Raw genomic sequence first — 25,556 nt, 5'->3', positions numbered from 1 at the left:
TAGTATATTTTGTAATTAAACTTGCGGTCACGCTGTCCCTATTTCGACTTGTCTAATACGCTGCGGGATTTTTTTTTGCTCCTATTACTACGTTTTTTTTTGTTGTCGTAATTGTAATTTGATCGTCGTATTGCAAAATCCTTGCACATTAACGAAAGACGAAATCATCAACAAGAACCTAACAAACGGGCAACGTGCAAACTCTGTATTCAAGTTGGAAAGTGTGTCTTCCAATTGCTCCCAAATAATATGAAAAACTTTTTGCTTTCCTCTATGTGTGCGTGTGTGTCGGTGTATGTGAGTGAGGTGTCGGTGTGCGTGTGTTTGTGTGCGCTGCACATAGAGCGCAGCGTTCGTTTTTCGTTTGAACTTTAAAATACAAAAAAACGCAAGCAGCAAGTACAGTTATAGCTTCAATATAACAAAACCACTAAGAAGAATAAATTAAACAAATTTCGAAAAAAAGCATGCATACGCTGCGAGCAATTTGGAGCTCGATTCGCGCTTTTTAAAATCAACCAAAAAAATATTTTTTTAAAAAACTACTCTCAAAGTGTGAATTTTGTGTTCAGTGCAATCAAAAAAGCCAAAAGAGCAGCGCAAGTTGCGCGAAATACTTGCTACACATTTTCCCATCCATTATATACAACGAAAATCGGTAAAAATCACACACACGCATAATACATATGTACACATTGTTTGTTGTATATGTGCGTGCGTGTGTGTGTGAGCTCCGCGTTGCGTTTTTTGCGTTGAGAATTCTAGCCGCCGAAGACGTGTGTGTGCGAGGCGAAAACAACAACAACAGCAAGAGAGGAGGTACAACAAAAACAGTTTCAACTAACACAAACAACAACAACCCACACACAGTCACAATCGTCATGTTGACACTCTTACGAGCTCGGGTTGCACTTGCATAGAGAGAGAGAGAGAGAGTGACAGTGGGTGAGAGAGAGGTAAGTGGCTACTAAAAAATGTACAAACAAATATGAAATAATACAAGTAAAACTCTCATTAGTGCAAGGGAACAGAGCAGAACAAATGTAACTTTTAAATGTAATTTAAGTTAGGTCACACTTTCGCAATTTTTACAAAGGAATCAAAACTTATGTACATATCGTACACACACATACGCATACGCTGTGTGTACGTGTGTGTGTATGTGTGTATCGTCATCGCCTGTAGCTGTGCCTATGTATATATAAGTGACAGCGGCGCGCACTGTTAAGTGTCGACTTTACAGCACAGTAACAGTCATATGTTTAGATGCATTTGAATTCATTCAAAAGCTGGTGTCACATTTAAGCGTGTACAAATAAATAAATATATATCAACACACAAGTGTGGCTGGTATTCTAACCAAATAGGTATAATCCACGTTTACTTGCAGAATTTATGTATGTTACAAAAAAAAGCTGATCGGTGTTCACTTTGTTTGGTATTTTTTTTTTTTAACGAAATATACATACATTTACATATGTATATATATTTATAAACTGTTGGCGGCATTTCTTACTGCTGCTTCTTCCCCGTCTTCGTTGTCGTTGTCATCGAGCTGTGTTAAGTCGATATCGATATCTTCTCATCGCAGACATTCACCAAAAAAGTGTTGGCCGAAGCAGCAGCAACCGCAGCAACAGCGTGTTATAATAAAAAATTCATTTAACAAAAAGAGGAAAACACCCAAAAAAATTTTGGATATATATTAGTTAACGAAACCTACTACTCAATTGAATTGATTGCTTCGATTTTTCGTGTGTGTTTAAAGTACTTAAAAAACAACATAAAAAGTGTGTGCATAAAAAAAGTTAAAATAAAAAATACGACGAGAAGAGAGAATTCTCTCGCTGCGTGGCGCTGCGCCTCCTGTGTATGTGTGAGAGTGAGAGCGAGCGAGAGCGCGCCATACATTAAAAGTTTGACAGCAGCAGCAGCAACAGCTTTTTGTCGTCGTTGGTGAACGCTGAACGAAGGAAAGAAAAGGAAAAGGTAAGACTTGCATCCAAATTTCGTTTATTTTGATACACTCAAACAAAAACACACACATACAAAAAAACAAATGCAATGCACGTATTTTTTTTTTGCCAGACACATTTAAATAGAAACACATACATTAAGTGCAAAAAATGCATTGCAGAAACTGCCTCGTGCCGCTCTTTATTTTTGTTTTTACTTGTGCTTCTGCGTTCATCATTGCTTTGTTTTGTGCTTGCGCTTCGTTCTTTCGCTCTTGTACATTTTAAGTTAGTTTTTTATCGTTACTTTATTTATGTATGTCTTAATTTGCAACATTTAACGGTTTTTACAATTTCATGAAAACTTTGTAGCTACTAAATTTATTATGTATTTTTACGCAATTTTTTTATTGGCATTTCTCATTTTGGGACGTGGTTATTTTTTTCTTCTGGCGCTCCCTCCCATTATTCTGCTCATCAACACGACGCAACACACACACATGCACATAACATGTGAACTTGGAGAGAGCGAGAGAGCTTTGACAGTGTTGCATTTTAGGCGCGCACTGTAAACGCGATTCTTGCGTTTCAAAAGTGCCGCTGTTAACAGTGGCCCACCACTGTTAAGTGTCGCCTCTCTTTGATGTTTCAGCAAGACTTGAACCAGTTTTGTTTATCATTTTTGTAAGCGCAGCAACAACAACTATAAACCAAATATAGTTGAAATTAGTAAACCGGTGCCAGGGGGAAATAGCCGGTTTCGGTTTCTAGTTGCGTTTTGCGTTGAAACACGTCGAACACAAATTCAAATGTCGTCGTCAGGATGCACTTGATGTCTAGGCTAAAATGGCATTAATTTTACTTGCTTTGTAATAAATATCTCAGTAAACAAGCAATTTCGTATAATAGTAGTTGTTGTACACATACATACACACATTGTATAAACATGGATTTACGTATATATGTATATGTGAGTGCTTGAGGAGCGTATGGAAAATTTTTCAATAATTTCGCCATAATTAACATTTGTGCATTGCACAATTTATAATTTATACATTCCACACCTCCATTCTGAACAACTATTAAGCACAAAAAAAAGTTATCAATTCGCAATATGCATTCTTATCGATTCCGAATACTCGATTGTTGCTGCATTAGCTGCGTGACGTCAAGAAGCTATAATCTGTATCAGATGACGAATTGAACGAGAAAAGTGCTGCCCATCGGATTGAGAGATTAACATTCTCTCATTTTTCACACACACACACACGTACATCCAATAGAGCTTAACATCGTGCGTGGTCTGAAGCGAGAGGCAAATATAGTGTTAGGTCTCTGCAAGTCGTCAAGGCCAACATTGTTGTTGTAAGTTGATGTTGTGTTGAGTGAGAAAGAAGTGTGGGGAGTGAAAATGAAGAGAACTACAATTTTCGCGCTTATTCTTTGCATTTCTTATTAGAATGCTGTGCACATATTTGTTTCGTTTTCCGCTTTTTAATAACGTTCCATGTACTATTTCATTATCGATTTGCGTAATTTGGCAAACAAATAAAAATGCCAGAAAATTAACGTTTCGTGCACAGTGGTCTGAAAATGATGATGTTCAAATTTTTTTTATTGTTACTCTGTTTTTGTTCGTCGATCACGATGAAAACAAATGCAAAATCCGTTTAATAAGTCACAATACATTGTTCTAATTATATTAGAAAATACATAATTTCGATTGTGTGGTGAGCAAAAGCGAAAAGAAAAAACAAAAAATAGCACACACAAATCGTATATGCAAATGCAATTGGAATTTGAATTGGAATTGTCTTTGTCATGGGACGGAGACACGAGTTGCGCCAATTCTTATCGGTTCTCATAACGCTGCCTCGCTGCGCTGCGCTGCTCTTGCTTTACTTTGTGCTTTGCTGTTGCTGTTGCTATCGTTCATAATCCACGCATTAAAAGTGCCGTTTAGCCATCGACTGCGCAGTCTACGGGTATAGCGCTGGCGTAAATGCTAAAAGTCAAGCCAAATATAGCATTTATGCGGCTGGCGCTTTTGCAATGTTCGTTGTTTGTGTTCGTCACATGTGCTTTTTCCAGTGCTGCCAATTGCGTCGTCTTATGGGTGTTTAATTTGACTTTTGTTTTCGTAATTTAATAACTGCGGTAAGCTGTGAATATAAGCATATAGAATATAGTGGCATATTCATTAGAATTATATATTTTTGCTTTTATTAATTTCTATTGCCACTTTCAATTTTTTTTGTGGCAAAAGTTGGCAACGCTGGTCGTGTTTATAACATGTGCTGCTTACCTGTTTAGCTATTTGCGGCTAGTCGTCTGTTATTGCAAAGCCCAAGGGGCAGCACTGTGTTGTGACGCTGCTGCTAACGTCGACGGTCGACGTCGACAGCGATCGGCTCGCGTGCCGTTTGTTGCTGCTGCTTTTGCTGTTGCTTTTTGCTCATTCTTATTTTGACAAGCGACGTGTGCGGAACGCATTGCGCGGCGTCGTCGGCGCTCTGATCAGATTTCTTTCGTTACTTTCGCTTACCTTTTTTTTTGTGTGCGTACCGCGATCCAAACATACACACACTAACAGACCCAAATATATGTGTTTTATTTGCGTGGCTTGGTGAGCGTGTATTGTACTCTGCAGTAGTGCATGTGTGTGTAGATTATTTTGAACGGAAGCCGATCAAGATTCTGCAGCAGCATCAAACAAACAAAAAAAAAATAAAAGAAAATCAAAGACAAAAGAAAAAGAGTTGCGCAGCGCGCGCTCTCTGCTCGTCTCGGCAGCAGTAGATAAATAAAATGGCACAATGCTGTGAGACAACAACAGCGGCGACAATGTCCTCACGCTTTGGCAGCGTCGCCGTCGCCGCTGTCAGCTCCAGTTCCAGACAGACGACGCCGCTCCCCGCAGTTGCTGCCGCCGCCGCCTCAACAACGTTGCTATGTATGTATTGGAACACTAAGGCAAACACACACGCACACGCACACACACACACACACACACACACACACACACACACACACATAAATTCACCCACATGAACTTGCACTTGCACTTGAGCTTTTGCTGTCGCTGTCGTTGTTGTTGTAGGCAGTGGTCAAAAATTGGCTGACACAGCCAAGCTCTCTCTCTCTCTCTCTTTTCGGCTCTCTTTTTGTCTACCTGTGTCTGCTGTCTGACACACATTTTAGCTTAAATCGCGTGTTCATACAAAGTTTAATGACATTATTCCCTTTTTGTTTTTAATTTTTTTTTGGTAATTACTCTTTCTTTCAATTACTTTTGATGCTTGCTTATTGATTTACACGCAAGTATATGTGAGTGAGTGTGTGTGTGTTTGCTTTAATTTGTATTGGTCAATTGACTATTTTTCTGCTGCGCTCTTCATACTGTATTTTTTTTTTTGTTTTATGGGCAGAGACCACATTCTAATGCACTGACTAATGTTATTGTTGGTGTTGTTGTTGTTGCTGTTTCTGTCGGCGTCGCTGCCCGCGTTTGTTTACGCGTCGTTGTCGTCATCATCAGCAGCAAAGCGTAATAATCATCATCTAAATGGCAGACGGGAGAACATTTGTTGTTTTGTTTTGTTTTTGTTTGCATTTTGTCGAATATATTAGAATATTTGTTTTTTTTTTCTATTTTTGTGAATTTCCGCCTTCCGAACTTGTTTTGTTGTTGTTGTGTTATCATAAGATTTAACAGCTTGAGAAATGAAGGTGAGACTTTCTTTAAATTTGTTGTACGCGAAATTGTTGCTCTTTCTTCTTCTTCACACCACTCTTCCGGAAAATGAAAACTTACGAAATGTGTTTCGACAACACAAAAATAAAATTCAAATAATAATTATCTTGACCTTGGCGTCTAGTTTTCATTTCATTCCTTTCTTCCACTAATACCTACGTTTTATATTTATGCATTTGTGCAAAAACATCTCAATATTTCTTTTCTAACGAAATTCTTTGATTCCGTTTTTTTTTTTGCCAGCTCAACCATCGTATATTTGCTGTTTTTTCTACTTCTTCAGATTCGTCAAGTATTGTTTTTTTTTTTTGGGTGAAAGTTTGCACAGATCAAGCAACAGCTGTTCTACTCTGTTTCTCTCTCTCTCTCTCTCTCTCTCGCTCTTCTTGCGCTTTTACAGTTAAATTGATGAGACATTGCGGCTCACAAACTTCGAGGAACTTGAATGTGTCATTCACATTTACACACAACTCATATATACACTTACAGCTGAGGAAGAGAGATAGACAGATGATAAAGTGGCCAACGCATTGTTACAAAACAGCACTTTAATTGACTTAAGTCATAAAGCCCTTTATGATCAGACTATCTATATAATTATAACAGCAAGTGAAAGCGCAAATGAATTCTGATTACAGCACTAAACTTGATTTCATCTGTAATTTTGTAAGATATTGAAAATTGCCAGTGTCAAGGTGCTTATTATTGCGAATGGCAAAATACTAGATTTGGTATTCTTTGCCTATTGATTTCGATGCCGCGTAATGCGATATTTCTTTTATTATTTATCTGAGGCTAGGGTGTGATTTGTTGTTGTTGTTGTGTTGTTGTTGGTACTCTTGTCATGTGTGTATATTTCGTATCAATGCGAAATTGATTAAAATATTGCCATAATTAAGCCATAGTTTATATGTGTGTTCAATGCTGTGTTAGGGCGCATGTTATTTGAATGTTTGTTGGCGATAACAGAGCGATTAAAAGAGAGCTACTAAATTGCCTAATACACTACGTAGGTAGGAACTGTTTTTTTGGGGCTAATCAGGAAGTTTTATTCTATATACTTGGCTGGATTTTAATTTCATTGTTTTCTTTTATTTGTTTTTGGTTTTGTTGCTCTTTTTTTTATTTTGCGCCTTCTTATCAGGCATTTGGGTGTTTTTTTTCGGGTCTATTGCTGTCTCTTTCGGCGTCAGTTTGGGGCCATTCATGTGAACGATAATTAACGCTGTTGTACATAAATAAATATAAATATAAATTTTGTTTTTTTTTTGTTGGTTTTGTTGCTGTTTGATAAGTGAGAATAATGTGATTATCACTGGGAATAGCGACAGATTGTTGCCGCGTGCAATTTGTGACTGATGGGGGGAATTCTTAATAGATATTAAAATTAGGGGGCCATCAAAGGGTTAAGCGCGAGCAAACAAGCGAAATTACGTTTTTTATCAGTGGCGAAATAATCGCATTCAAATACTTTGTAATTAACGAGTCGATAAATTTTGGAGCGACAACACTGATTATATAGGTGTGTGTGTGTGTGAAAGGTGGGGTGTGGTCACACTGGCCACGCGCTTAACGTGTGATGCAAAAAACGCCCCAGATCAACTGATAAGACGACAGAAAGAAAGAGCGATAATAAAAGGCGAGACAGCTGTTGCAGGTCATGTAAACAAAAGTAAAGCTCAAAAGGATTTCAGGTTTGCAACAACCTCAATCCAAACACACACACAGCCAGAGAATACAATTGATCGATAGGCGGCAGGAAGCTTGTGGACTTTGATGTTTAACAGCTGCTATTGCTGATAGCATCCACCTTTCCTCTATCGCTCTCCTACTCTCTTTTTGTGCCTATCACAGCCACAGGTCAAGTTCGTTTCTATGACGCATTTCGCTCGTCGTCGTCGTCGTCGTAATCTTAATGTATTTTAAACAAAAATATACCAAGTGTCTTCCATGCTGTTTCAATTGCACTTGGAATCAGTTAAGCGAACGTGTCTCCATTCGTCTCTTTCTAACCTTCCTCCCCCGTTCCTTACACAGCCACAGAGTGATACCGCGCACTCCTTCTAACTATTTTGCATATTGCGCAAAACAGCCAATTGTGAACTAGTCCACACACACACACACATACACACATACATTCAGAGATGCATTAAGTGGTGCAGCTGCAAAAGCTCTGACAGACATTTGTGTTGTATAGTTGTTGTTGCTGTCGCTCAGCTGCCGTTGCCAATCGAAATTGAAACGAAGAAAGCTGCAATCGATTGGGCTCGACTATGAGATACTCGATAGCAACACACAGTGGGAAAACATATATCACTATAAAACAGTTGCTTGAGTCATTTTCAATGGTTTTATGCAATCGGACTTTATGATACTGTAAATATTAGGAGTACTTTTTTGCCTGTGGCCAAGATTATATGCAGACAATTTATAGTTGGCACTACATTGGAATACCTTTCCTTTCCAAACGAGTACCGGGTAATAAAATCGCGCCACTCAATATTTGCGTAGTTTTGAAAAATGTTTTTTCCTTTTTTTTTTTTTTTTTTTTTTTTTTTTTTTTTTTTTTTTGTTTTGTTTGCCTTCTCGTTTGTTTTTTGACCTCTGGCTGTGCTGCTGCTGCTGCGACGGCTGCGTCGCTGCTCTGCCGCCGGTGTGGTTACAGTTACAACTGCGCTGCCCGGGAATATTAAAGCGTCGCCGCGACAATTTGCCTCGCTTGTCTTTTTGCTGTTTAGTGCAAAATTGTTAGTATTGGCGCATTGAGCGTAGTGACTGCTTCGCATAGTTTGTTTTTTGCTTTGTTTCTTTTGCTTGTTTTTTTGGTTTTTGCCTTACAAAATTAAACTTGGCTCAGGTAATTGCATCCCTAACACTCACTACGCACACATACACCCAAGTTCACACTTTGATTGACACCATTGTAAACACACACACACACACACATGAATAAACTTACCACAGTCCAGACTTGAGCAACTGATTGGCCGACAGTCCGTCTGATAAGTAGTTATCTTCAATTGTTATTTTTATTGTTATTAATGCGCACTTGTTATTGCCGTTGTTCTTATTGTTGGTGCCCGTTTTACTTGTTGTTATTGGGATGCATAATTAAATGTCAATTTCCAATTGGATTAATTATCAATAACAATTACAGTGTGCATTTAAATGATATGCAAGCATTTACTCCCTTGAGTATTATTAACAAGAAATTGAATTACAATCACATGACGATTGAGTGTGAATTCAATTTAATGCGAATCAATTTTAAAATGAATAAATAATGCAAATGTTTATACATTACTTGAGCAAATCGATTTTCTTTTTGGATTTTTCCATTCATTAGAAATCAGTGTACGCTGACTGAAAAGACGCACTGTTTTCAGCGACTGCATCTGCTTAACAGCTGATCGATAAGCATGTGCAAGTGTGTGTGTGCACTGTCTGCTGCTGCACATAATGTTTGGCATGTCTGGCAGCACTGACCTTGACCGAGCCAGCGTGGCCACTCTGCTGGTTTTTTGTTGTTATTGCAGAGACAGGCACAGACGGCATGCACAAATATGCCATTGGCCTTTACTTATCGCTCTCACTCTCTCTCCCACACACACACATACATGCTGCCGGCAGCACAGACACGTTGGCGATTTCTTAAGCTGCGATAGCGATAACTGATAATGCGATAAATATTTACAACTCGACTAATCCATGTGCATGTGCATGCGGTGCATTGGCAAAATGATTTATTGTTGTCAATTGTTGTCATATTACTTTATTATAAACAATGACATGCGAGCCCTTTGTGTTATTTTTATTACAGTTGTTGCATAAGTTCAGGCAGTAAAGGCAAATAAAACAAGTATATGTGCATATATTGTTTTTATTTGTTTCGCATGCGTCGCAATTGTCTTCTATTATTTCCAATACGTATTTATTTTGTATTTTCAATGCTTCTCTTTTTATCCCTTCTTATTTTAGTATTTTTTTTTCTTCATATCGTTTTGCAATTGCAATTGCAAATCTGCAGTTAAACATAAACGTGCAAAAGAGATGCCAATATAGTGTGGTTAGCAGTGTCGTTAACAGCAGTCTGGCAATAACAGCAAAGACAACAGCGGCGACATCAACAAGACAACAACAGCAGCAGCAGCCATTTTGACTCTGCAAATATTTGCGTTAATCGATCGTTAATTACAACCAGGGCTGAACTATCGATAACACAAACAGGCAGACACACACACACACTCGCAGCCAAACGCAAACGTTCGTCTCATATTCATACACGCACAGAGCACATGCGCATCCCTCGCATCAGCTGTTTTGTTTTTCGTGTGCTCGCTCTTCTGTGTTGTGTTCTTAACGCCCACGCACAGCGCACGTTTTGTGGTTGTGCTTCTGCTATAACTTCTCTCCTCCTCATTACGTGTCTTGCGTTAGTTTAGCTCGTGCGTGTTTGTTTCTTCGGCTGGTTTAATTTCTTTCTTAGTTTTTATCTCGCTCTCTCACACTCGCTCGCTTCGTTTCTCATTAACGTTTGCGTTCTCGCTCTTCCGTTCAAGTGCAAAGAAGTCAAACATTTGGCATTCACAAACGCACACACACACAGACGCATAGAAGTACATATTCACATATCTATACATGTAGATAAATATTATTGCGGTTTTAGCGAACTAAGTTCGTGGTTAATTTGTGGCGGCTTCTTTATTGCTTCTTGTATTCTACACTTGTGTATTTCATATTATTTCGGGTATTGTTGTTAACACACGTCTTGATTTGCAATCATCATTCTAACGCTTTTGCATACAATACACATACATAACTCATACTCACACTCACACATACACATACTCACGCACATATTTATGAATAATATTGTTGAGTTGCTTCATGTGGAACAAACAAAAACAACATCATCTTCAACAACAACAAGCACATCATCAACATCAAGAACATGTTCATTATCAGCAAGCACAAGAACAACAACAACAAATACAACAACACATACAACTAAAGCAAATACTCGCCTAATTTCATGTCACACGCAACAACAACGACAACAATCTGCAGCGCCTACAGCAGCAACAACAACAACAACAACAGCAACAGCAGCAGCAGCTATCGAGCAACAACAGTTGTCCAACACTGGCAATTCAAAGCAAATACTTTACTTTACAGCAAGCCAAAACAACAGCAGCTACAACAACAACAACAACGACGGCGAGGACAGCGACAAGGACTTTGATGAGGACACTGTAGGCACTTTACCAACAACAACAACAGGAACAGGAGCCAAGAAGTCATCAAACCCCAAACAGTCTCTTCAATCTGTCCGCAACTTGAGAACTCCGCTCCCCCGCTCGACCACATTCACCACCAACTCCTCCACCTCGTCCTCGTCCTCATCCACGTCCTCTTCCCCGTCCTCATCCAATTCGAGGGAGCTACTTTGCAGCTGCTGCAGCAGCGATCCAACAACAGCGACAAGCGAGTCGCTGCTGCAAGAACAACTGCAGCAAAAGCAACAGCACGCCGCAGTTGCCGCCGCCTCAGCGGTGCTAGCCAAGCATCTGGTACGCTCCGTGACCGCCACCAGCATCATGGACATGCCCTATAACACCTCGCCATCGCTACGCGTGCGCACCACCTCATTGAATCAGCTGAAGAAGACCGCCGATCTGGCGATCGAGAATGAGCTGCATGTCTGTCCCTCGGTCATGTCCGATGAGTTGCGTAAACTCCTGCCACCCACCTCGGAAACGGTGATGACGAAACCCTTTCCCATTCGGGGTGAACGCACCATCGCGGACTGTACGACACCGCATGTGATCGCGATGGTTGGACTGCCGGCGAGGGGCAAGACATTCATATCGAAGAAGTTGGCGCGTTACCTCAACTGGATTGGGATTGCGACACGTGTGTTCAATTTGGGCGAGTATCGGCGGCATGCAACCACCGCGTACAAGTCGCACGAATTCTTTCGCGCCGACAACGAGGAAGCGATGGCCATCCGGAATCGTTGCGCCAATCAGGCGCTCCACGATTCCTGTGAATGGCTGTTGAGTGGTCTCGGTAGCATTGCGGTATTCGATGCCACCAACTCGACGCATGATCGTCGTCAGCTCATCTATGACATTGTGGTTAAACAGCACGGCTTTCGTTTGTTCTTTGTCGAATCGATTTGCGATGATCCCCAGATCATTGAACAGAATATCCTCGAGGTTAAGGTCAGCTCACCCGATTACATCAACATGAACACCGAACTGGTTGTACGCGATTTCCTCCAGCGCATCGAACACTACGAGGAACGCTATCAACCCATCGACGAGGTGGCCGAATCCCATCTCAGCTTCATGAAGGTCTACAACGCGGGCAAAAAGGTCGTTGTCTACAACAACGAGGGTCACGTCGAATCACGCATCGTCTACTATCTGATGAACATTCACATTACGCCGCGCACCATCTATTTGACCCGACACGGCGAGAGTGAGCACAATTTGAGCGGTCTGATCGGTGGCGACTCGAATCTCAGCTCTCGGGGACATCAGTATGCTCGGGCCCTGTCCTCGTTCATATCGCAGCAACAGATCGACGGGCTGCGTGTGTGGACGTCGTGGATGAAGCGGGCCATACAAACGGTGGCGGATGTCAAGGCGCCCCAGGAACGCTGGAAGGCATTGAACGAGATCGATGCGGGACACTGCGAGGAGATGACCTATGAGCAGATTAAGGAGAAATTCCCCGAGGAATTCAAGGCGCGCGATGTGAACAAGTTTGCCTATCGCTATCCCCGTGGCGAGAGCTACGAGGATCTTGTGGCTCGCCTCGAGCCGGTTATCATGGAACTGGAGCGTCAGGGCAATGTCTTGGTCGTCTCGCATCAGGCGGTCTTGCGATGCCTCTTTGCCTATTTCCTGGACAAATCGGCCGATGAGCTGCCCTATTTGTATGTGCCGCTGCACACGGTCATCAAACTGACACCGGTTGCCTACGGTTGCAAGGTGGAGCACATTAAGTTGCCCATCGATGCGGTGGATACGCATCGTCCCAAGCCCAAAATACCCGGTGATGTTAGTGAGCCGGGACTCGATGGACTCAGCGGTGAGCTGGTGGCGCCCGATGGCGTCGGCAAGGTGCTCATTGTGGGCGATGATGTGGCAACGGCAACGGCAGCGGCAACCAACGGTAACAGCGGCGGTGGACGCGGGGAGGCGGCTCAATGACGTTGCCTTCCTGCCGCCAAAGCAGCCAAATCCAAGACCCTCTAAACAAAAATCAAAAAAAAAAGAGAAGACCGAAAAAAAATTCCCCTCGCAGCAGCGCTGGACTGTTGCTGTGTTAACCCCACGTGTGTCCTCCACTTAACCCCCGTGTGCCTCTTGCCCCACATCTCCCACATCAACAACAACAACAAGAAAAATCTGCGTCCTAGTTTTTAACAAGTTTTTACTTAATTTTGATTATTCGATTGCATTGTTTTATGTATTTTTTGTTTCGTTCTCGTTTTGTCTCTTAAATCATACTAAATTGTGATCAATTTACTATGCATATGTATACTATATATATATATATATACGTATATGATGTGTGTATGCAATGTGTAACTTAAATGGAATGACTTTGACTCTGTTTTATATATTATATATCGATGTACTTTATACGAAACGAACTTAAGATTGAAGATGCAAGTGTGTGAGAAAGTAAAAATATATTACACTAGCTTTATACGCAACAAATGGAAATTAATGAAATTAACATTTATACAAATACAACAACAATTTTCGATTAAAAATCTTTATGTACACACAGCACACACACACACACGCACCATTTTTATTATTTGGAATTTTATATACATATATATGTGTGTGTGTGTGTGTGTGTTATATTTTTTCTAAACATAATCGCAATTTTCAATATATACATTGTAATATTTAAGAAACAATTATATGCAAACTATATATTATATATTATTAACACGAGAACGAAAAAATAATGATTTCGATGGAAAGATATATCTTTAAAAAGCGTTCCTCGTCTATATTGCGTTCCCTCTTCTATTACTTTTTACTTTCTTCTTTTTGAATATTGTATATTCTATTTAGTGTTTAGCTTGGGCTGTAATCGTTGTCTCTGTGTGCGTCTTATTTTCAACTAATCGGAATTTGATGCGTTTACAAAACGAAGACATTATTCTTATAATTATTAAATATAGACATATATATCTAGATACTTATACAAAAAGAAACATACATAAATATAAATTTAACCCCCCAATATTGTCATGACAATTATCAATAAATGTGTTATCAATCAAGCAGAAAAATAAAAAAAAAACGAACAAAAAAATTACAACAAAACTACAAAAATACCGCAATTTTTATTCAGATTTAAGATATATGTACATAAGTCCAGTATGCGAATGGTAAACTTGGAATCAAAGTTTAGATAACAAGAAGTATAGGAGAAAACAACAGAATATAAACAGCACAATGTTAACATTATGTTAAAAGCTGCTTAACAGCAATGTTAGCGTTTTGCAGAGTTTTACTGTTGGCTGTTAGCCTTATGTTAACAGCAATGTTAGAGTTTTACTGTTATTCGCTTATGTTAACAGCAATGTTAGAGTTTTACTGTTACTCGCCCTGCTGTTGATGCAGTTTTAACTGAAATTCTCCGTTATGCTTTTACAGCTACCAACTCCACATTGATATGGTGTAATCACGCATGTAACCGCACGACTAGCACAAGGACTAGGCACAGGACTCGGACTCGAACCCGGACCCGCATCAGGACTACGAACAGTAGTGTAACTTCAGACCCTTCCCCCTCCCAAGTACCCCCTTTGTCGGGGTAAACGAAACCCAGGAAGAAGATGCCGCGCTTTCGCAACGAGGATTCGATGGAATCGCCGTATCGCGATGGCGACATCGTTTGGGTCAAGATACACAACTCGGAGATTTGGTGGCCCGGCGAGGTGACTTCAGCGCAGGACTTTCGCTTCGCCAATTCGGCTCGCCGTCCCTTTGCCGTCGTTGAGTTTTTCAATGAGAAGACTTAGTAAGTATTTTGCAGACTTAGTAAGAAAGCAAATCGTATTAATTCCTTTTTTCAACAGCGAGCAGGTGAGCTCGTCAAAGCTGATTTATCCCTTTCACTGCGCCCACAAGCGAGAGTTCATCAAATTAGGCACAAGTAAGTTTTTTTTTTACCATTTCGATATGCACACACATTTATTGTATTTGCTGATTTCGTGTGGATACCGAACACCGAATGTCACCAATGAATTTAAATTGAACGCAACACACAACACTTGATCCTCCCGCTAAGTGGACTGCAACTCATCAGCTCCCGACTGGGAATCTTCTGTCTGAGGCAATCCGATTCCCGTGCTTATCTTGTCCAAGTCGAAGTCCTTCTTCTTCATCTTCAACTTGTCCTCGGCAGCTGAAGAAGTCTTCGAGGTCGAGAGCCAACGATGGCCGCAATAGATCAAAACACCCATCGATAGTCCGCCGATAATTATCGATGCTCCACGGCGATTAGCCAACACTGCTTGCTGCAGCGGCTTTAGATTATCGATCACCATTTGCAATTGATGCTGCGACATCACGCCCAGATCAGATCCTTGCAATAACGTCTTTGATTTGAACTTTTATTATTCGCGTGGAATACGAAGAGAACAGAAATTTCCAAAAGCGCAACAGCTTAAACACAAATATAAACGTAAAATATACAAAAATTGCCTTAAAAATTTCTTTTAGCTTTGGCAATGAACACGACGAGTTCTAAAAATGAAGTGAAACGAATAAACAGCTCAATGCCCAGAGCTCAATATCTGAATTCGCCTCAGCCTGCTATGTTTCGATTTACCATGCTAAATCGAAATTGGAAACATATTTCTAATCATTCTGGCTATGCTTTAGCTATCGCCAAATTTCATATTTCAAATGTACCATTCAAAATATTAGTGTGCAATCATTTAAAGACATGAACCAATTGTACCAACCCTCAATATGCAAAGTGTTCAATACTTCAAATGGTAACATCCAAAAGCTAAAGTGTACAAAAAGGCTAAACTGTACCGTTTAAAATGTACCGTTCAAATATACAAAATTTGTACTATTCCTCAATATGCAAAGTGTACAACACTTCGAATTCAAAATGTAAAGTGTGCAATGCCTCAAATTGTACCATTCGTTAATATGCAAAGTACCATTCGAAATTCAAAGTGTACATCAAATTGTGCCATTCTTAAATATGCAAAGAGTACAATGTTTGCATTTGTTGCAACCAATATGTAGCGTGTACAAAATTGCTAAAATTGTACCATTCCAAATACTATATAAAGTACAATAATTTAAACTACGTCATTTCTTCATATTCAAAACGTACAACGCTTCACATTGTACCATTCAAAATGTAAAGTGTAGAATGCTTCAAATTGTACCATTCCCTAATATGCAAAGAGTACAAAATTGCTGAAATTGTACCATTCCAAAGATAAAGTACAATAATTTAAACTACGTCATTTCTTCATATTCAAAACGTACAACGCTTCACATTGTACCATTCAAAATGTAAAGTGTACAATGCCTCAAATTGTACCATTCCTTAATATGCAAAGTACCATTTAAAATTCAAAGTGTACTTCACAAAGTACAATAATTTAAACTATACCATTCCTCCATACACAAAATGTACAACGCTTCACATTGTACCATTCAATATGCAAAGTGTTCAATTATTAAAAATGTACCAATTTTAGTGAACATTTTACAAAACATTTCTGTGCTGTGTCCTCTCCAAGTGCCAAAATCCTGTCTGAATTGGCGATGGATTCAAAAAAGACTTTTCCTAGGATTTGTTATTTCAAAATGAAAATGAAGCGATGTCAAGAAATGAAATCAAAGCAGTTGCGTAATTGATTTAATTAAGCGACTGTTGTCAAGTGCAGCAATGTGATTAATAATGTGATTAATTTACATTAACAGGACGATCCGTTGCCCAGGACATGAAGGAGAAGTTCAACGAGGATGTGCGGCAAGCAGAAGGACGCTGTGCCGGAAAAAGTCCCGCAGCAGCAGCAGTGACAACAACAACAACAACAGCTGCAGCTGCAGCTGCAACCTTGACTGTGGCAGCAGCCTCCTTAGTGCATCCTCCCATTGCATCGATATCGACATCGACAGCAGCAGCAGCAGCTTCATCAATTGCCACAACTGAAGCTGTTGGCGTCGTCGGAGCATCGACATCGACATCAGCAGCAGGAACGGTGGCGACGGCAGCTTCGCGACCAGAGAGCTTAATCAAGGCGCTGTTGTCGAACAACAACAGCAACAACAACAACAACAATGCGAACGTCAACGTCAACAGGGTCAACGCCAGCAGCAGTCGCAACCGAGGCAGCCAGAGTCGCAGCAGCACCACGATGCCATCCACGATGAATGTAAGCTTAGCATAATCATTGTATTCATTTGTACCTGACAGTGAGAGGCAGCTTCTGAATATTTCTCTATCTTTAGACTTTACTTTAGAGTGAGCAAATGAATTGTAAAGTCACTTCAAACCAGAAGGAACTTACGCAATATAATTCGTACTTAATGTGTCATTGCTTTATAATAATTATATATTAGACGCACTGAATGAATAACGCATACTGCAAACAGTGAGAGCAACGAGGCTTCTACCACCTTTATTAAACCTGCTACCCATAGGGTATGTAACAGGTAGAACGAGGCATCTCCGACTCTATACAGTATATTCTTGATCAGCGTCAACAGCCGAGACGATCTAGACATGTCCGTCTGACTGTCTGTCCGTCCGTCCGTATGAACACCTAGATCTCAGAGACTATAAAAGATAGAGCTATAGTTTTTTTCGACAGCATTTGTTATGTTTGCACGCAGATCAAGATTGTTTCAAATTTTTGCCACGCCCACTTTCGCCGCCGCAAATAAAAAAAAATCGAATAACAAACGTAATTTTGATTTTGGTGTATGCAATAATTCCTATAGTAGTTATGCTTCCTGAAAATTTGGTTGCGATCAGATAAAAATTGTGGAAGTTATTAAAGAAATACTTTTGTATGGGCAAAAACGCCTACTTACTAGGGGTCTTAGTTGCTTTGGCTAACAATCTGGTATATTGCGCTGTCTATGGTATATTTTGAATACGTAGATGTTAAACATAGATGCGTTGTACAGAAACCGACAAGTTTACCTGATTACAAATTGACAAGTTGTGTAGGTAAATAGGCTTATTTAAAGGAAAGCGTTTGAATCATTTTACAATGTTTCATTTGAACCTGTTGAAATTGTCTATATTTTTACAATAAGTTGATATAGAAACCATGTAGCATGTATTTCAACTAGTGCGTAGCATAGACAAGAACCCAAGGCGGTAGAGAAGTTAAGTTTAGTTATAAAGGCGTAGATTTTAAACCTAGATCGGGTAGAGAAACTTTGTAGGTAAAGATACATATTTAAAGGAAAGTGTTTGAATAATTTTACAATGTTTCATTTTCGCCTGTCTATATTTTTTCATTAAGTTGATATAGAAACCATGTAGCATGTATTGCTTAGCATAGACAAGAATCCAAGGCGGTAGAGAATTTAAGTTATAAATCATAGATTGTATTTGAACTTGTGCTTAGCATAGACAGGATTTCAAACCTAAATGCGGTAGAGAAACTTTGATGTGTACTCGTAGTAAGACTTATTTAAGGGAAAGTATGTATCAATGATTTAATAATGTTTCATTCTAATCGTTTCACAGGACTCGTCGATAAGGATTATGGATATCGGAGCGAAGGCTGCCGCCTATGAGCGACCCGAGGGACGTCTGACGGAGCGTCACTACGAGTGCAACATGTGCGAGTTTCGCACGAGCAGCATGAACGTGCTGCTCATCCATCGGCGCACGCACCAGGAGCCCAACACCAACAGCAACAGCAGCGGCAGCAACCTCAATCGCCATCAACAGCAGCAGCAACAACAGCAACAGCAACATCATCCCCATCAGCAACAGTTGCTGCAGCAGCGGGCGACGCGACGGGCCAACACATCGTCGACGAGTCGCGAGGCGTGGTCATCGCTGTGGCGCTGTCAGTCGCGTCATGTGTCCATACTGGTCGATGCACCGCTCACCGATGCGGAGCAGCGTCAGGTGGCAAACATTGCCCAGCTGACGCTGGCGAGCATTGAGCGTGTGGTGAAACCGCTGCGCGAACGCAAACGTCACAAGGAACGGGATGGCGACGGGGCTGAGGCTGAAGCTGAGCCTGACCCTGAGGCTGACAATGGCAGCGAGAAGGATGGTGATGCAAAGGGAGACGAAGGCGAGGAGGAAGAAGAGGTCGAGAGGGAAGAAACGAGTGGTGCGGAGCGTGATCTGGAGTTTGTGGAGCAACAGCAGCAGCAAGAGAGCGAAGCAACCAACGACAGCAGCAACAACAGCAATGCAATGTTGCCACAGCAACAGCAGCAACAACAAGAACAAAGTGCACGCAATCCGCGACGCAAGCGGGGACATCAGCTGCGATCGACGATGCCAGCGCCGCCAATTCCAATGACGCCGCCAGCGAAACAGCGGCGTCTGACACGCGCCGCCAGCCGTCTGCTTGAGAGGAGCAACACGATGCTGAGTGTGAGCAACAACAACAGCTCGATGGACTTGTCCTCGCCTGTCGCTGTTTTGGCGCCGCCGCCAACGCCACAGCGACGTGGCGCCGGACGACGCTCGGCGGCTGCCAACAGACGCTGCACCATGTTTGCCAGCTCAACGCTCAGCAACAACAGCAGCAGCAACGGCAACAGCAATGGCATTGCTGGCAGAGGCGGCAAACGCAGTAGCGTCATGCGCAAAACCTTGACCATGACAACAACAACCAGCTCTACGTCATCTGCAATCCCTGCGTTGTCGCAACGTGGTCGCAAACGCGCCTACTCCCCAACAGCAGCCACAATAACCGCAGCAACTGCAGTCGAAGAGGCGACTGTCGAGGAGGAGAAGCAGCAGCTGACAGTTGCCGAGAAAGAGAAAGAGTCAAGAACAAAGTTGGAAGTGGAGTCGCAGTTACAGCCAGAAATAGAGAAGCAGAGAGAAGAACCGGAGACGGTGACAACAGCCAAGCTCTCGCTGGCGGATGCTTCGCGTGAACTGCAGCGGAGATTGCTCGCCGAATGGGGTGAAGATGAGCTGGAAGAGGAGGAAGAGGAGCAACAGCAGAAGCAACAGCAGCTGCAGTCTGTGCAGGCGCAGAGCAATGGACAACAGGAGACGACAAAGCCCGAGCAATCCACAAAAACAACAGCAACGACCGCTGCTGCTGCTGGCGATGATGATGTGGAGCAGATGGAAAAGAAGCAGCGACTGCAGGAACAGACTCCGAACAATATCACAGCTACTGCTGTCGCCTCCAACACAGCTGCGGCTTCGACTTCCACTTCCACTTCCACGTCGAAGAAGCGCATACGCAACATACCAAAGAAGGATCGACGCGACGTGGTGCGTCAGGAGTTTGATGTGGGCGCCATAAGTGAACACGATCGCGAACCCGAAGAACCCATTCTCATACAGGACAGCTCCAACGATGCCAGCTCCAACGAGAGCGTCGTCTTTGTCGACTCCGCCGAGGAGCCAGACTTGGTCAAGACTGGAAGTGCAGCCACAGCTGCAACTGTTGCAGCTCCAACTGCAGCTAGTGGCAAACACAACAATTCCTCGTCGTGCTTTGACTTTGCCGAGGAGGAGGACGAGGAGCCGCCTCTGCAGCCGGACGCTGCGCCAGCGGACGGACAGAACGGCGGCGGTTTGAGCTACAGGCGACGCACCAAACCGCAACCAACACATGTGCTGCTGGCGAATGGCGAGCGACAGCAACAGCAGCAGGAGGAAGAGGAGGAGATGACGACGACCGAGAATGATTCGTCGTTCAACAAGTCGACCGATGAGATTTTCAAGGGCTTCAACGAGGAGTCCGAGGCGGCCCCAGCTGCGCCAGCTGCCGAGGCGGAACTGGAGCAGCAGCAGGATGGATCCGTTGTGGACGCGTTGGCGGAAGTGCTGGAGACGGAGGTGGAGGCGGAGGATCAACTGAGTTTGCCCATCAAGGAGCGACAGAAACGCATCTTCAAGTCGCGCAACAAATCACAGCAAGCGGCAACAGCAGCGATGACGACGCCGCCGACGCCGACGCCCGACGATGAACCCGACGAAGACGATGATGAGGCGGAAGCGGAAGCCAATGGCAGTCAACCAATGCAGCCAACGATGGCAGCAGCCAATGGCGATGGCAACAGAAGCAGCACCACAAGCACAAGCAACAGCAGCAATCACAGTCAGCAGAACTTGAATCACAACAATGTAGCTCACACCAACAACAACAATACGAACAAGTTACTCTTGCAAACGGAGCAAACGGAACGTCGTCGTCGTCACAAGACCAAGTCGGGTGGCTCCACATCGAACTCATCGAAGTCGCGACGTGCCAAGTCCAAGTCGAAATCCAAATCAAAATCGAAATCATCTAAGTCATTAGTTGTTGACGAGGTCAACAACTCGAACTCCAACTCGAATTCACAGCTCAGCGGTCTCGCCTCGCCAGCACTGAGCAGCAGCGCCAGCAACAGCACCACGACCACGCAGAGCAGCAACAGCAGCAGTGGCAGTGGCAGTAGCAGCATCGCCAGCGGCACCAACAGCAGCTCCATAGTCTCCAACATGGCTGTCATCTCAGCGGAAGAAGCACGCGAACTTCAGCGTTCAGCGCCCGCCTTAACCGAAGATGGCGAAGGGGAAACGGAAGTGGAAGTAGAAGCGGACGTAGAAGTGGAAGGCGAAGGCGAATGTGTTCCTGATGTGGTGGCCACGCAGTCGAGTAAAATAATCATACTGGAGGACATAAGGTTGCCCAATCTGTACTCGTTGCCGGGCAGCAGCCTATCGACGGACAACAGCAGCAATCACAGTCAGCTGTTGAATAGTAGGGACAGCAACCCGTTGCCTGAGCTGATGCAGAAAGGGGAAGAGAAAGATGAACAAAAAGTGACGTACGCTGACGAAGAAGAACTTCCGGGAACGTCGACCAGCAGCAGCTGGAACCATCGTCGGGAGCTGAAGCTGAAGAAGCGCGAACAGGAACTGTTGCGTCAGTATGAGGAGGATTTGAAGAGCGGACGCAGTGCGGAAAAGTGCCGCAAGGCACGCGAACGCTGGACGCGACCGAATCGCAGCAGTCGCCACAATCATCTCGATGCGGAGGAGACGGCGCTGCTCGGACAAATCGCACAGCAGACGACAACAACATGCCGGGGCGGCGTCGGCGGTGGGAAGCGAGCAAACAGCTTACTACCCATAGAGAATGCCGCAAATCGACGCGCGCCACGACATCAGGCATCGAATAAATCGTGTGAAGCGTTTGTCACACTGCGGGACGAGGATGTGGCCAGAGCCAGGGAGCAGCTGGTCCAGTTGCAGCAGCTAAAGCAACGACGTAGTGAGGAGGCAGAGAAGTTGGAACGGGAAAGGGAAAGAGAGCGGGAGCTGCAGAGGGAAAGGGAGAGGGAACAAGAGCTGCAATTGGAAGCTGAGCTCGAGCAGGAGGTGGACGAAGCTCAGGCGAACATGGCGCTGGAGTTGGAGCAAGAATTGGTGCTCGATCGAATGCACGATCAAGTGGAGGATCACGAACCTGAAGAGGAAGAGCACGATGACGACGAGGAGGAGGAAGAGGAGCATCAGCTCGAGCAGCAACCTTTGCAGCCGGACAGTGGGGAGCTGCAGTTGCGAGAGCTGCAACTGGAACAGTTGACGCCAACAACACCGTCACCGCCATCGCAACAGCAAACCCCGACGCCCACGCTCTTGTCACCCGCCGGTGCAGTTCCCGCTTCGGTGGCTGAGGAACTGCAGCTCGATCAGCTGGCCGCGGCGGAAGAGGAAGAGGAGGAGGAGGATGAGCAGCAGCTTCAGCAACAGGAACAGGAACAGGAAGAAGCCATGGACGAGGCCATGTCCGAGCTGGAGCTGAAAGACTCGGGACAGGAATCGAATACGGATCCGCGCATTTGTGCCGTAATGACGCATCCGATACCCGGGTATAGCAACACCTTTATGCTCTGCTCCCTCACCAACAACAACAACTTTACGCCGCTGAACAACGAAGCGCTCTACCTGGACAGCGAGAATCATCTGGTCCCTGTGCCCCTAGAGGCATTGACCGAATCACCGCGTCTGCCAGATGCCCATCCCTTGTCCGCTGTCTTTATGATCGAGGGCGAGGCCGTAGCTCAGGTTGTGCAGCCGGAATCGGCGCACGGATCGCAGCAGCAAAGCGATGACGAAGAGGAGGAGGACGACGAAGAGGAGGAGGAGGAGGTAGAACAGATGGAACAACAACAGCAACAGGTGCTAGAAGTGCAGCATGCGGCAATTGTGTTGCCACCGGATCAAGTCGGTGATCAGGTGGAAATGCTGGGCACCATGACACCGCTCAGTCAGCCCGACTATGCCATCTCGATAGCACCACAAAGGCAGGAGAACACCGCAGATGATGACGATGGGAATGAGGATGGAGACGGTGATGAGGAGGAGATGACGCCACAGGAGGTGTATCAGCTGCAGTCGAATGTGCTGCAGCTGAGCGTGAACGGACACCACCTGGAGCTGACCACCGAGGTGCTGCTGAACATTGCCGAGCAACAGGACGACATCGTTATCGAGATCGATGGCGGCGGCCGGGCGATGCTCCATGCCAGCGACATACTGCAGGCGGCCAAGAACTATCTGCAGGAACGGGATCTACAGCTGGTCAACGTCGAGGATATGTCGCTCGACGATGACGATGTCGTCGATGCTGTCGGAGGTGTCGGAGGTGGTGCGCCAGCAACGGATCTGCTTGCCGAGGCCCTCGCTGGCAGCGATGTGGTCGATGTCGTTGATGTGGCCAACGCGGGCGTTGGACTGCTTCACATTGATACGCGACAACAGCAGCAACAGCAGCAGCTGGTCACTGGCGGAGGAGGAGGAGCAGGAATCGATGCTCCCCATCCACAGCCACCACCACCACCGAGCATGGACTTCATTCATCATCATCAGGCGGTGGTCAATGCCCATCTGACGCCACCGATCACCGCACGCACCAACGAAACGAATGCGCTGCTCGATCAGACACCGATCATGTCAACCCTGGAGAATCCCAGCGCTCCAGGCCTCCAATTGCGTCGCGTCTCGCCGCTGGCCGAGGGCAACAACCTCGACGACAGTTTGGCCGTCATCGGTGTGACCAACGGCGGCAATAGCGGTGTGCCCACCTCCCTCGAACTTCCCATCACGGTGACCAATCCGGCCATTGCTCCACGTCCGCCCGGGGTCAACGACCTGGTCAAGTTTGTGCCCTTCCAGTAGAGACGGGACGGGGAAACCAGAAACCAGAACCCTAGGAATAATACACCTTTAGCTATATTTGCAAGTTGTAATTGCTGCTTTTTTTAAGAAATTTGCGCCGCCTTTCTCACTCTCTCTCTCTCACTCTCTGTCGTACGTTTTTTTTTTTTTTTATTTTTTGTTTAACATTAATGACAGAAGTTTAAAGAGGGGGCGAACAAATGTAAAATAGTTTTAAGGATTCGACAAAACTTAAGAATTTGACAAGATTTAGGTTAAGAACTTACAAATATACATATATACATTGTATAATTAAAACAATACATATATGAATATAGCTCGTAAGAAAACCAATGGAGAACAACAGAGACGACAAGAGAGCAAGAGAAAGAGAAGGCGACAGCGATCCGAAGAATTACAAGTAATAATTATAATAAAATAATCATACGTGTCTAAGATATGAATGTTGTCAACTAAACAAACAAAAAAAACACAACTGAAAGAATTTTTTTTTTTGTTTTAAACTTAAAAAAAAGAATACCACAAAAAACTACAACAAATGCCTATATAATACAAATTGTAAGCAAATTCAACAACAACAAAAAAGAAAATAAAAAACAGAAAAACTAAAACTATAAATTTTAAAACTAAAGAAATGCAATGGAAATTGCATATAAAAAATAAACGATAAAGCAACTGAGAAAGACTCGTGTTTATTTCTTAAATTTTGGGGGATCATGAAATTAATCTTCTACACAACATTTATAACTTCCCTAATCTAATCTAATTTTAGTCTTTTTCTACACTTTTACGACAGTGTTTTTGGTTTTTATTGCTTTTAATTCCGCATTTCGAATCTTTTTCCATGAGCAACCAGTTCAGTTTATGGGGATTTTATACCCGCTGCCCATAGGGTAGAAGGGTATTATAACTGTGTGCCGACAGGAAATGTATGTAACAGGTAGAACGAGGCATCTCCGACCCTATGAAGTATATATATTCTTGATCAGCGTCAACAGCCGAGACGATCTAGCCATGTCCGTCTGTCTGTCTGTCCGTCCGTCCGTATGAACACCTAGATCTCAGAGACTATAAAAGATAGAGCTATAATTTTTTTTCGACAGCATTTGTTATGTTTGCACGCAGATCAAGATTGTTTCAAATTTTTGCAACGCCCACTTCCGCCTCCGCAAATCAACAAAAATCGAATAACAAACGTAATTTTGAAGCTAGATATATATATAATAATAACTATAGTAGTTATGATTCCTGAGAATTTGGTTGGATCAGATTAAAATTGTGGAAGTTATTAAAGAAATACTTTTGTATGGGCAAAAACGCCTAGTTACTAGGGGTCTTAGTTGCTTGGCTGACAATCTGGTATATTTTGCCGTCTATGGTATATTTTGAATGGTACACCATTACATATCGATATACCAAACATACCATTTGGTATATTTTCA

General features: G+C 43.3%; 2 protein-coding genes across 4 annotated transcripts; both read left to right on the top strand.

Annotated features, from left to right (window-relative positions):
• The first annotated feature begins 25 nt into the window (after positions 1-25).
• On the top strand, positions 26-24,193 carry LOC132796419 (plectin). Of its 2 annotated transcripts, none has more exons than XM_060807583.1 (5): positions 26-956; positions 14,400-14,766; positions 14,825-14,901; positions 16,701-17,155; positions 18,484-24,193. In XM_060807583.1, the coding sequence occupies exons 2-5, from the start codon at positions 14,582-14,584 to the stop codon at positions 24,112-24,114; spliced, it is 6,348 nt and encodes a 2,115-aa protein (XP_060663566.1). In that variant the 5' UTR covers positions 26-956; positions 14,400-14,581; the 3' UTR covers positions 24,115-24,193. The 2 variants fall into 2 exon arrangements, with proteins under 2 accessions (XP_060663566.1, XP_060663567.1); XM_060807584.1 differs by lacking the exon at positions 26-956 and adding an exon at positions 1,576-1,989.
• LOC132796423 (6-phosphofructo-2-kinase/fructose-2,6-bisphosphatase 1) lies at positions 4,545-14,048 on the top strand. Of its 2 annotated transcripts, none has more exons than XM_060807590.1 (2): positions 4,545-4,908; positions 10,885-14,048. In XM_060807590.1, exons 1-2 carry the CDS (start codon positions 4,764-4,766, stop codon positions 12,927-12,929), a joined length of 2,190 nt encoding a protein of 729 aa, XP_060663573.1. In that variant the 5' UTR covers positions 4,545-4,763; the 3' UTR covers positions 12,930-14,048. The 2 variants fall into 2 exon arrangements, with proteins under 2 accessions (XP_060663573.1, XP_060663572.1); XM_060807589.1 differs by having other exon boundaries at positions 10,777-14,048.
• Positions 24,194-25,556: the final 1,363 nt, after the last annotated feature.

Source organism: Drosophila nasuta, chromosome X, assembly GCF_023558535.2.
Source record: "Drosophila nasuta strain 15112-1781.00 chromosome X, ASM2355853v1, whole genome shotgun sequence".
Taxonomy (NCBI): domain Eukaryota; kingdom Metazoa; phylum Arthropoda; class Insecta; order Diptera; family Drosophilidae; genus Drosophila; species Drosophila nasuta.
The sequence above is the reverse complement of the archived record's forward strand: the minus strand, read 5'-3'. Positions and strand labels throughout refer to the sequence as shown.